The sequence below is a fragment of the Pseudochaenichthys georgianus genome, chromosome 4 (genome assembly GCF_902827115.2).
Source record: "Pseudochaenichthys georgianus chromosome 4, fPseGeo1.2, whole genome shotgun sequence".
Lineage (NCBI taxonomy): Eukaryota > Metazoa > Chordata > Actinopteri > Perciformes > Channichthyidae > Pseudochaenichthys > Pseudochaenichthys georgianus.
In genome coordinates, this window is record NC_047506.1 from 34,882,447 (window position 1) to 34,896,416 (window position 13,970).

Consider the following 13,970-nt stretch of genomic DNA (forward strand, 5'->3'; position numbering starts at 1 on the left):
GGAAACAGGGTTACAGGAAACAGGGTTACAGGAAACAGGGTTACAGGAAACAGGGTTACAGGAAACAGGCAACAGGGTTACAGGAAACAGGGTTACATGAAACAGGGTTACATGAAACAGGAAACAGGGTTACAGGAAACAGGGTTACAGGAAACAGGGTTACAGGTAACAGGGTTACAGGAAACAGGGTTACAGGAAACAGGAAACAGGGTTACAGGAAACAGGGTTACAGGAAACAGGGTTACAGGAAACAGGGTTACAGGAAACAGGGTTACAGGAAACAGGGTTACAGGGTTACAGGAAACAGGGTTACAGGAAACAGGAAACAGGGTTACAGGAAACAGGGGTTACAGGAAACAGGGTTACAGGAAACAGGGTTACAGGAAACAGGAAACAGGGTTACAGGAAACAGGGGTTACAGGAAACAGGAAACAGGGTTACAGGAAACAGGGTTACAGGAAACAGGGTTACAGGAAACAGGAAACAGGGTTACAGGAAACAGGGTTACAGGAAACAGGGTTACAGGTAACAGGGTTACAGGAAACAGGGTTACAGGAAACAGGGTTACAGGAAACAGGGTTACAGGAAACAGGAAACAGGGTTACAGGAAACAGGGTTACAGGAAACAGGGTTACAGGTAACAGGGGTTACAGGAAACAGGAAACAGGGTTACAGGAAACAGGGTTACAGGAAACAGGAAACAGGGTTACATGAAACAGGGTTACAGGAAACAGGGTTACAGGTAACAGGGTTACAGGAAACAGGGTTACAGGAAACAGGGTTACAGGGTTACAGGAAACAGGAAACAGGGTTACAGGAAACAGGGTTACAGGAAACAGGGTTACATGGTTACAGGAAACAGGGTTACAGGAAACAGGGTTACAGGAAACAGGAAACAGGGTTACAGGAAACAGGGTTACAGGAAACAGGAAACAGGGTTACAGGAAACAGGGTTACAGGAAACAGGAAACAGGGTTACAGGAAACAGGGTTACAGGTAACAGGGTTACAGGGTAACAGGAAACAGGGTTACAGGAAACAGGAAACAGGGTTACAGGAAACAGGGTTACAGGAAACAGGGTTACATGGTTACAGGAAACAGGGTTACAGGAAACAGGGTTACAGGAAACAGGAAACAGGGTTACAGGAAACAGGAAACAGGGTTACAGGAAACAGGGTTACAGGAAACAGGAAACAGGGTTACAGGAAACAGGGTTACAGGTAACAGGGTACAGGGTAAACAGGAAACAGGGTAACAGGAAACAGGAAACAGGGTTACAGGAAACAGGGTTACAGGAAACAGGGTTACAGGGTAACAGGAAACAGGGTAACAGGAAACAGGGTAACAGGAAACAGGAAACAGGGTTACAGGAAACAGGGTTACAGGAAACAGGGTTACAGGAAACAGGAAACAGGGTTACAGGAAACAGGGTTACAGGAAACAGGGTTACAGGAAACAGGTTACAGGAAACAGGGTTTACCATGGTTACAGGAAACAGGGTTACAGGAAACAGGGTTACAGGAAACAGGGTTACAGGAAACAGGAAACAGGGTTACAGGAAACAGGGTTACAGGAAACAGGAAAACAGGGTTACAGGAAACAGGGTTACAGGTAAAAGGGTTACAGGGTAACAGGAAACAGGGTTACAGGAAACAGGAAACAGGGTTACAGGAAACAGGAAACAGGGTTACAGGAAACAGGAAACAGGGTTACAGGAAACAGGGTTACAGGAAACAGGAAACAGGGTTACAGGAAACAGGGTTACAGGAAACAGGAAACAGGGTTACAGGAAACAGGGTTACAGGAAACAGGAAACAGGGTTACAGGAAACAGGAAACAGGGTTACAGGAAACAGGGTTACAGGTAACAGGGTTACAGGGTAACAGGAAACAGGGTAACAGGAAACAGGAAACAGGGTTACAGGAAACAGGGTTACAGGAAACAGGGTTACAGGAAACAGGAAACAGGGTTACAGGAAACAGGCAACAGGGTTACAGGAAACAGGGTTACAGGAAACAGGGTTACAGGAAACAGGGTTACAGGAAACAGGGTTACAGGAAACAGGAAACAGGGTTACAGGAAACAGGGTTACAGGAAACAGGGTTACAGGAAACAGGAAACAGGGTTACAGGAAACAGGGTTACAGGTAACAGGGTTACAGGGTAACAGGAAACAGGGTAACAGGAAACAGGAAACAGGAAACAGGAAACAGGAAACAGGAAACAGGAAACAGGAAACAGGGTTACAGGAAACAGGGTTACAGGAAACAGGGTTACAGGAAACAGGGTTACAGGAAACAGGGTTACAGGGTTACAGGGAAACAGGAAACAGGGTTACAGGAAACAGGAAACAGGGTTACAGGAAACAGGGTTACAGGAAACAGGGTTACAGGAAACAGGAAACAGGGTTACAGGAAACAGGAAACAGGGTTACAGGAAACAGGGTTACAGGAAACAGGCAACAGGGTTACAGGCAACAGGAAACAGGGTTACAGGAAACAGGGTTACAGGAAACAGGGTTACAGGAAACAGGGTTACAGGAAACAGGGTTACAGGAAACAGGGTTACAGGAAACAGGGTTACAGGAAACAGGGTTACAGGAAACAGGGTTACAGGAAACAGGCAACAGGGTTACAGGCAACAGGCAACAGGGTTACAGGCAACAGGGTTACAGGAAACAGGAAACAGGGTTACAGGAAACAGGGTTACAGGCAACAGGGTGACAGGTAACAAGTGACTAGGACCAGGGGGCATATGGGGGAAGTGGAAACAGGTGAGGAAGGGGAGATAGTCATAATGTAGCCTAGCGACTGGGGCAGCTGGAAAAGTGTGAGCACCTGGTGGACGTGTACAGAATGGCAGTGAAGGGGTTTGGGGAAGTCTCTCTCTCTCTCTGAGGTATTCCACAGGGAAACTTTAACAAGGGCTGGAAGAGGCCCAGGCCTTTACATGTCAGATTCTGAACAAATGCCAGCTTCCCCCTCCCCCCTTTCTCTCCCTCTCTCTCTCTTTCACTCTGTTTCTCCATCTCTCGCCCCCAGAGTCTGAAACTCTCTCTCCACTATCACTCCCTCGGTCCGCTCCAAGTCGGCACGGCGTGCCGGCAGGATGCTCAGCCAAGTGGGCTTCCTGAGCGAACGGGAGAGGAAGTACAGTAATAAGAATAAGGAAGGGGGTGTGGGTTTATAAATAACCCGCCTATATAAGCTGAGGCAGGAGCCCACTCTCCGTCTCAAACTCTCACTCTCTGTTCCAACACAGATCTGCAGCGGCCAGAAAGCGGCCTCCTCTTTCTCTTTCTTTCACACAGAGAACATCACAGCTTTTATGCCGTGCACAGGAAAATTGAGAAGTCATAGAAGGTTTTTCTAAGAACTTTAACAAAGAAATAAACCATGTGAGCTGAGAAGAGACACTTTATCCCAGAACAGGCTGCAATCATTTTGACAGAGGGAGAAAGTCCCGTCTGTTTCCAATAAGTAATCAAGGCTCCAGCAGAGAGGCATTACTCCGATGAAGCCGGACAGCTGATACTCTCTCACTGTAAGCCAGGCTGAGTTGATTGCACGCTGATGTTAGATACAGCGCTGAACAGTGTTCAGTATGAAGGCCTGTGTTTTTGAGGTGTTTTAGACAGGCGTAGAGACACTCAGATGTTGTAACAGAGTGTGACTGCTTTCAGCATGTTTTGAACCCTTGGTCTAAGACTGCCATTGTATTTCATAGAAGAACATTTGCAGTCTCATTTTTGTTTGACATTAAATCCAAAACACAAGAGCCTTATACTGTTTGCTCTTGTGATTATCTTACGTGACACAAGCCATGAGGTTTGTATTTGTTGTGGAAGAACGCTCCCAGAGAACCTGACCCTGCACCATCACACCTAAAGGAGCCAATCCTGCACCTGTTGACATATCAAAGTATTTTAATCCCAAATCATTTAGCAGAGACAATACAGTCCACTCTGTAAATCTGACATGATGATAGGCTAAGATTTTAGAGAAGGGAGGTATACTTTTTTTTTTTTTGTAACTTACTGAGTCTAAAGTAACACATCTGGACATGTTAAACATCTACTTAACATTGGAACTACTCAAAATAAACCGATAAACAGATAAGAATCCTTTAATAAGCAAATGGTATAGGGCTTAAATAACCAAATACCATATTGTGTTGACTTTTATTTTTCCCTTTTATTGTGTTCCCTTAGCATACATTGCCCATTTATGTATAGGTATGAGAGAATTTCAGTGAAATTAAAACAAAAACATTACTTTAAACCTGGGTAATACTTACACTTCAGGAATGGTAATGTGTTGAATCTAAAGAATATATTCAGTACATTGCAGCGCACAGTATTTGAGGCAATCCTTAACAAGGATTTCCCTTAAAAAAATGACAAACCTCAATTTATGGACCTACTTCAGTCTATTCAGGAGTCAAGACCTGACTCGGAAGACATGTCCTACCAAGGAAGTGTCCTTGACAATGAGAAACACCCAGAGAGTTTGTCTGGCATGCTCTTAAGGTCACGTGTTGTCAGCCTTGTTGTGCCGTGATATGAATCTCAGCCTCGGTGACACAGAGCCAGATGAGCACATGTAGGAAGCTTGAGGCTCGCCCAGCCAGGACTCACTTCCACATGGAAATGTACGGCATCATAATGTGACAACAGGCCAAAGCACACAGAATCACTCGCTCAAACACAGATGTATGCATGCATGTCCATAATACTTTCAGCATGTGGGGTACAGCTTTCTTCGCTGGCGTGGAGAGAACAAGACACAAACAGAGCAGGTCCACTGTCTGCTGTTCACGTCTCAATTAAAGGATCAGATCGCCTTAACGTAGTGTGAGAAGTAACTGGGGGTGACGGTGTAAACAGTGCCGCCCAATGTGCTTTCAATTATAGCTGCAGCGCCATCGGCACGGACGCAGGTGACTCCCAGCACACATGGGTGATTACTGAGCCATGAATCAGTGTGTTTGGAGAAGGAGAAGACAAGATGGAGATGCAATGGATGAATGTTTGGAGACGGCGGAGGAAATAGAGGAAGAAGACAAACTTTGAGCGGAGAGCAGAGTGCCAGAGCTGGAGAGATGCTGCGCTTCATCTGGTGAACAACTAGAAGCATGCTGCATTATCAAAGTGAGAGCGGAGCGCTGGCTGTGGCAAAGAATTCTGTGGCAGTTTGTGTTCTGAAAACTGAGAGGTATACACACCAGGAATCTCACCGTGTCCTGCCAAAGCTGTAACAACTGCTGGAAAGTAAAGAAAGACACATTACACTCGTGTTACTCACGGAAACCTTGTAAAGCCGGTCCCGCATGCTGGAACCGACTAACTCCCCTTGTGTGTGTGTACAGTTCTCAACATGGCCAGACTTGTAGTGATTTTCACCTCTTGTAATACTTTTCGCTTCATTCTGAAAGAAAGAAGTGAAATGTGCTAACGTGACGGCCATCTTGGTGTTGGTGACGTGTGCGAGACCAGAGATGTAGTTCATTGAGCGCTTCACACAAAAAAAATGTGTTACTTCACAGTTTTACGACACATTTATTTATTTTTTACTTGCAAAATTATCTTTTAAATTGACAAACATCATGTGTGTAATTCGTGGCACAATTCAAACGGGATCAAAAGATAATCTTTCTCTCTCCATTGACTTCAATACATGATTTGACCCATGGAGGTCCCCCGGAAGGGGAGGGACTTCGCTACTCTATACAGATATGTATAAAATATGTATATCCTATATACACAATCAACAGACACATTTACACATGCACAGATTAAGATAAAAAAAACACAACAATCAATACAAAATAACAGTCACTTCAATATCAATATCTTTGGTGCAGAGAAATTGAACATAACATGAAGATCAGGACATGAGACACAATTCTGTGGTGGAGTTAACAAAATACATGTAGACGAACGGCTGTTAAGGGAACCACACAGGAGGAATGATAGCAGCATCATCTCTGCAAGTACAGAGATAAGCCTGGAGGAGAATTCAAAATGCATCCTGACCCCGAAAAACATGTTTCCAGTATTTGTCGTACTCTCATTGGGTTCATTTGGCAATCGCTACTTCTAATGAAGATATTGGAGTCCTGCGCACTCGTTGGCCCATAACTGGGAAGTGTCTCCTCTTCCATAACCCAGAACAATTTGCACAATTATGATAATGATGTTCAATCGAATGCCATTATGTGTCTATATTATAGTTATATGTATTCCTGTAGCCTAGTGAGACTGTATATTATACTCAATGTATTCAATATGTTTGTTATGTTGTGTATTATTTAGATACTCTAGGAATACATTTATTTTCTATTGTAAAATGTGTATATTTTTGCCGCTAATGTTTATTCTTTTGTATTAAATTTGTATCTTATTGTATCTTTTTAACTTGTGTAATGCTTGACACTGCTGCTAGAAGAAAATACCTTCCCAATTTTGGGATAAATAAAGTATATATATATCTATCTATACCTAAGAATGTAAGATAAAAGCAGTACATGTGTCTTCAATCAGCTAATGCAGATGTTGCTGGTGCCAGGCTGCAGGCATGTAAGGTAATAACAAAAAAAACTAAACTTTTAATATGTAATAGTTTAAGCAAATATCCTCACATTCTTAAATGTACTTTCTTTTCAGTTTTTAGGGGTTAAATGTTTGGCACAGGAACCCACAGTAATCATGCAGAATTTCACACAGTGGTCGAGCATTCATTCATTCTCTCACAGAGAATAGACGAATAATAGCTGAATGTATGAATTGCATGTAAATGTACACGTAAACACAATCATAGAGCTTAGTGTAAATAGCTTTTATAAGTATGACTCCTAGAGGCAGTGGTAGTTCCGTTAGAGACTAAGTTGTATTTGGGTGAAGGGACACTTTAAACAGCCCATACCTATAGGGAGAAAGGTGCGTTTCCAGACTTGTGCTCAATCCGTGCTAATGGCTGTGACAGAGTGTATAGGTTGATACCTGCTGTACATCGTCACACACTTCATGTTGTTACACAACTTAATTGGAATACATCCAAATCCCATAATAGCTGACAATCAGAAGCCATTCACCCTTTAATCAGCATTTAAAATCAGTGTTCACCAGAGGGCAAAACCATGTAAAAGTACAGAATGTTCACGATACACCTGGTCTTTTCTCTATGCCTGCTGTCTGTACATGTTCCATCATTCACCGAGGAACACCGCCAAACTGGTAATGCAGATTGCCCATTAAATGTTTGACATCTTTCTGTTCATGAGTTTTATGGGATTAAGAGCGGTAGTCACACACTGAAGATACTTGTTTTGAAGGACGAGACAGATAGAGATCTGCAGGTCAGATGAGGTACAAGTTTGTATTACCTGTGGATAATTGTATTGTTTGTTATGTATGTCAACTTTAATAATGATCAGGAGATAGGGCGGGTCGTACATCAGTCTCAATGTCTGCGGTTTAATCCCAAACTGCTCCCTTTGGCATGTCAAAGAGTCCTTGTGCAAGACTCTCATTTGGAACCTTGTGGTCTAAGGACTAGAAAGACGCTATATCAATACAAATAAAAGTGTACTTACAATTTTTCAGTCAGTTACAACTCCTCTGATATTATATCTGATGTGCACTCACTGTCAGGTCTTGATCACCAACTGGACAAGCTTATGAAATAATAAGGGCCTCATAGTTAGTCCTGAAAAAAAATGCATCTCAGTTTCGTACAGCCATCAAAACATGTCAATTTCTTTTTGAAAAGGCACCGGTACGTCAAAAACATGCCCAACAAAACGTAATGATACAGCATTATGTCTTCACCGGGTAATACTCAGCATGGGACCAAAAGGTCAATGATCACATAATGTGTGGACATAATTGTATTTTACAAACTTCTGATAAATCAATTAATAGGGTCCAATCTTATAACATATCCTTTGAATATTGTTACATAATACATTATAATCCATTATACAGACGATGAACCCAAAGAGGGTCATACAAAAGACAAAAGTATCAACAAGAGGAGCAAAGAGTGAAAGTCCTTGATATGAGATACATGCTGTTCTTTGCACTTCTTACTCCACCACAGTTATGTGACAGCTGTCCAGTAATAAAGCATTGTTTTCCAAAGCTGCTCAACTATTTGTTTATCGAATCACAAGAAGGCGTAATGCAATATCAGTGTAGGCAGTTTGATGAGAATGTGTTCATGCAACCCTCTGATGTGGTTTTGAGATGTCTGGCCACAGTCCCCTGATTGGTCATGGGCACAGTAACTATGCGCTCAGAACAGTCTCATAATACACACATGCACACAGAAGGATTCACACTTGTATTTCATGATCCGCAAAAGGATCCACACTTGTGTTTTTCAATGCACACACAAATGTGTTCCGTTTCATATACATGTAAATAAAATCCAAATACAGAAAAAAGTTTTACATATGTCATTTTTTGATCCTCACATATTTGTTTTCCATTTAAAACCTCTGCACCTGCAAACACAACCCGCTTTCTGTGCACGGATCGCTGTGCATTCGTGTGTGGGTTTTTTTGAGACTCCCCTGATGGTCACCCGATTCGTACTTATAATTTGTTCTCTATAGCCAATCAGATGTCTCCTTCATTCTAAGCCAATTACATGAGCGCGCCCACACGGGGTATGATTTCTTGCGTTCATGACATTTCATATACGCATTTTGCGCTGTCCGGTCATGCTAAACAGAGGGCGGAGCTTCAGGTGATCATGCAGAGCTGCGTGTCTCCGTCAGACTCAGCAGCTGATCTGATCTCTCTCTGGCGTCCGGTTATACTTCACTCGCGTTTATGTCCATATCGATCAGATCCAGCTCTCCTGATCGGCCTTTATAGAGAGCACCGATCAAACTATTAAGAGTGAATATCGGCCGATAATGACCGGCGGGGCTCCCCCCCGTTGACAGGTCACTGTCTAGCACTGGCTTCGTAGTGCACTGATCGATTAGGCTAAGCTAACCTGTAGCTGCTCCCTCCACACTCACAACAACTTCATACAGACATAAATAAAGCAGCTGTATTCGCCATACAGGAAACACACATTTAAAACGGGTTTGCCTGCCGTTTTTGTGTACACAAGCATTAATCAGTGGTTCGGAAAGTGGCGCTGTAACTTAATAATATAAAGGCTTGTATTTGCGCGTATTTCCTGTTCGGAAAGTGGCAATGTACTGAGAGTGGAGGTGTCCTGAGATTAGCGCCTGTAGGCAGGCTCCATGGAGCTGTCAGCTCCGGACTGCGCAAAATGCGTACATGAAGCGCTACGTCATGAACGCAAGAAATCTACCCTCGTGGGGGCGCGCTCATGTGATTGGCTTATAATTGAGGAGACATCTGATTGGCTATAGATAGAACAAATTACAAGTATACGAATCGGCTGACCTTCAGGGGAGTCTCAAAAAACCCACACACGAATGCACAGCAATCCGTGCACAGAAAGCGGGTTGTGTTTGCAGGTGTGGATCCGGAAATACAAGTTTGTATCTTTTTGCGGATCATGAAATACAAGTTTGAATCCTGCTGTGTGCATGTGTGTATTATGAGACTGTTCTGAGCCCATAAGTAACTGCTAACAGCAACTCTCTCTTCACAGGTTCCACAGTGCCAGGCGTGTTCATGACATATGAATGGTGGACTTGGGGGGGCGAGACGAGACGCCTTATTATCATCTGGGTGATGCTCCAAGGAACTTTGGGAAGTAGATAGAGAAGAGGATAGCCGTGGTGAAGCTGGCGCCTATGGCTGAAGACTGCAGCAGATTATACCCCCCCCCCCTCCTCTTGTTGTTTTCACAATATGAAATGCTGTTTCAAATTGAAACCTCAGCATTTTTATCCAACAACATTATGTTTGTTGTCATATGGTGCCTGGTAGATAAAATGATAATGAAGCCAAATGTTTTAGAACACGATATTATCGTACAGACTGCGCGTAAAAGTGTGCGTAATACGCATGCACCTGTAGCATCTCTATTCCACTTTATGGAGAGCCTGAGCGTCCTTTTAGTATCGGTTTCGTTGCTCTTTTTCAACAAGGTGTTAATTGCCTGAGACTAATGTCTTTGGGTGCTGGATCAGGGGCGGAATCTCTCTCTCTCTGCCCTGCGAGTTGTTGGGCAAGTTTGGCGGAGGGGCGGGTTCCCTGAGAAGGTTAAGTAGCTGCCCGCAGCGGAGTAGAGAGAGCATTCCGTATCAGTCCTCCTCTGACTCTCTCGCCGCTCTCTGTCTCTGACTCGCAGGGAAACTCGGACTTTTATACCGAGGCTAAATTTAGGGGGCTGTCCGGTGCGCAGCGTCCCCATCCTGGACGCGCTTCCTTCCCCTCGCCTCGCATTGGTCTGATTTGTCCTGCGAACATTATTTATAAGAAAAGCTGCTGCTTCAAGACGCACCGCTGCACATGAGTGGAGAGCAGCTCACCGGACCGCAGGAGAAGCAACGAAGACGCGTTTACTGGAGACTCAGCGGACTCTGCTGATTTCTTTCAACAACAAAAAATTAATATATAACGATTATTGACTTTCTACTTTTTTCAAACAACGTATGGAAATGGCCTTGCATGGGACCATTCTACCATCAATCTCCACATTTGCCAACCAAAAGGAGAAATGTTGGGAAGATGTAAGTTGCATTATTTATTTACACTTGTTTTCAGAAGAGAGAGATTATTTGAATACATAACTTAACACCATTATTGTATCACATCAGAAATACATTCGTGGTGTTTGCTGGTACTTCAACTTTTTAAACTTTGGAATGCTGCTATGTTTTAAGTCACTGCAAAGTTATGTTTTGACGTGTTTTGGTAGTATTACGCCTTCTTTCAGTGTGCATGTTGTGCTTTGTTTGAGCTATTTTATCAAGGTGACTTGTTTTATTATTTACTGATACAAAGTTGTGCATCCTGAAACAAACTAATACTCTCTTATTCTCGCTCCAGAGGTGGAAGAGTGACATGAGCGGAGTTTCGCTCAACATGGACAGCAGCTGCCTCAGCATAAAAGACGAAGAGGACCTGGATAAGTTCTTGGATATTGAGTTTATTCTGGCTAACACAGCAGAGTCCGGGCTGTCAGTATATCATCAGCAGCAGCACACCGGGATGCCCCAGCAGCAGAACACCTACACCTCTGCCCCAGACATGAGCAGCTCTCCTCCTCCATACAACAGCCTGATGGCGGAGCTCCTTCGCTCCGATGTAGACACCAGCTTCCTCCCCGGGGACAGCCCCAGCATCCAGGGCAGATTCCTGATCAGCTCTGCGCCTTTCCCCAACACTCAGGACTTATTCCCCGAGCATCTGAACATTAAAGTGGAGCCCGACTCCATGGACACGTACGGACCTGCCATGGGTATGGTGCCTCAGAGCTGCACCAAAGTCAAACTCGAGGGGAACGCTTCCTGCATGATGTCCTACGAGCAGCAGCCGCGGCTAGCCACCTCTCCGCAGGCCGCGCTGGGCAGCATGACGCCGCCTCTGAGCCCGGACGACCTGATGAGCTCCGAGAGCCACCAGACCCACATGTGCAACTCCACCTTCCCGCAGAGCTTCCACCCGCACCACCGCTGCGCGTCAGGGGGATTCCCTCACCCTCACAGGGGGATGCAGCTCCCTTTCCCCGTGGCGCACCACCACCCCCAGTTCCCCGGCATGTTCTGCGAGGACGCAGCTTTGGGCATGCAGCAGCAGCCGGCGGCCGGTCAGCGCGTCCTGCTCACTCCTCCGTCCTCCCCGTTGGAGATGATGGACACCAAGCCGAAGAGGGGTCGTCGGTCCTGGCCGAGGAAACGGACCGCGTCACACACCTGCACTTTCGCCGGCTGTGGGAAGACCTACACCAAGAGCTCCCACCTGAAGGCGCACCTCAGGACGCACACAGGTAAGAGTGGCATGCTGGATGAGGTGGACCATTTATTTATCTATCCTCAATGTGAAGTCACTCACGGTTTTCTTGCTTTTTGTGTTTAAAGGGGAGAAACCATACCACTGCAGCTGGGAGGGTTGCGGCTGGAAGTTCGCTCGTTCCGATGAGCTCACGCGTCACTTCCGGAAGCACACCGGACACCGCCCCTTCCAGTGTCACCTGTGTGAACGCGCATTCTCCAGGTCCGACCACCTCGCGCTGCACATGAAGAGACACATGTGAGGAAACATTTCACAGACAAGGACATCTATGCACCGCATCGAGACAGAGAAAATGAACTATGATGATCCTACAGAAGGATGATGAGCAAATATATCAACTATAGTGAAACCATGACAGCATTAACTGCCATACAGTACGATGAGGCCACTATTGACTACACTGTAACACCTATATGTATATTATAGGACTATTATAGTGATTTTTCTTAGGGGCAAAGGAACATAAAGATGCTCTCAAATTATATTTTGTGAAAAGATTTATTTAATGTTATTTTGAGAGAAATGACTTACAAAACCTCAAACCAAAGAGGAAATACAGCCAGAGTATGACAGAAACAGGTTCATTCTGTTCGGACCAAAGCTTCTTTTTTTCTTTAAACTAGGTAGCTGGTACTACTTGTTTCTATGTTTATACAGACAAATGAAAGGGACATTTCACTCAACATGTCAGGAACATGCCACTGAAGCAACTGGAAGCAGACAATCCTTTAAAGAGCATAATCTTTTTAGATTTCTACCTTAAGTGCCTTTATTACACTTCTCACGAGTGCCATATTCTCCACTGGCTAAAAGATGATTGCAGTTTTATCATGGAAAAGCCTCAAATGAATGAATGAAATGTAAACTAAGTGTAAACAGCACTTGAATATGCCTTGAGACAATGTTTTTTTCTAAAACTGCCTTCCATGTTGTCCTCCTCCCAAAGGCCTGACTTCCTATGTCATCCCTGTGTCTGCTGTCTGCTAGCTTTAAGATTCCTACAGAAGTGCATGACATCTCAACGCCACCTCACTGACAAAGGACAGCAGTCTCTGGCAAAGAGACCTGTTTGTTTGTGTCTTGAAGAACTGTTCAGAACTGAAATGCCTTGTAAATTGAATTTTTTACATTGTGTAAATAGTTTATTTTAATGTACAAATTAAACTAAATGAACATGATTTCCGACTCCTGAGTGTGATTTGAACAAATAAAACATGATTTGATATAAATATATACGTTCACAGTTTAAAGTGGACATATTATGCTCATTTTCAGGTTCATATTTGTATTTTGTGCCTCGACATGTCAACATGCTTTAATGTTGAGAAAGTTATTTAGTTGTCTCATACTGCCTCTTTCCCCCCTCGGTGTGTAACATCGTGATGTCATTACATCAGAAGTAAACAAAGGAGTCCAATGGAGGCGTTTCAGGCAGACGGGGGTGTCGGAGAGAAACTCCTTCTGGAGGGAATTGTAGCCTTTGCAGACCATTGACATGCACAAACCCCTACAGGACAGGGACAACCCAAAACACGCATACTAGAAGAACTTAGAAGAAGACTGAAAATATACATTCCTCAAATATTTTCTATATAGCTGCCCATGGAAGAAAAAGTATGCATTACTTCACTGGGAACATGTCTGTAAAAACCACGATGAGAGCAGTTCAACCATTTATTTTCTTCGCAGTTGACAGGTTAAAGCAGGTGATGTTGATGATGATGATTTTAAGGCTAGAATATAAACAACTATGGAAATCAGGAAGAGCTACAAACAAACAAATCAAATATTACTTTTGCAGGGTACGCCTAAACCTGCTTTCTTAGCTTGGATTACAGGTTTATGAAATTATTATCAATGTAAAATATGCCAAAATATTAAACTACCTTATCATGCACAAGACATATATCGCTACAAGACGATATATCGATATATATATATCGATTGCAATCCTGAAGGTATTTAGAAGCTGGCTAGTTCCGGCCCTGAGTCTGCAGCCTCAGATCAGAGCGGCCTTTAAA

The 13,970-nt window shown here is 43.9% G+C and overlaps 1 protein-coding gene across 1 annotated transcript; it reads left to right on the forward strand.

The window, feature by feature from the left end:
• The first annotated feature begins 10,238 nt into the window (after window positions 1-10,238).
• LOC117445830 (Krueppel-like factor 2) lies at window positions 10,239-13,127 on the forward strand. Its single transcript, XM_034081712.2, has 3 exons — window positions 10,239-10,664; window positions 10,984-11,923; window positions 12,015-13,127. Exons 1-3 carry the CDS (start codon window positions 10,587-10,589, stop codon window positions 12,188-12,190), a joined length of 1,194 nt encoding a protein of 397 aa, XP_033937603.1. The 5' UTR covers window positions 10,239-10,586; the 3' UTR covers window positions 12,191-13,127.
• Window positions 13,128-13,970: the final 843 nt, after the last annotated feature.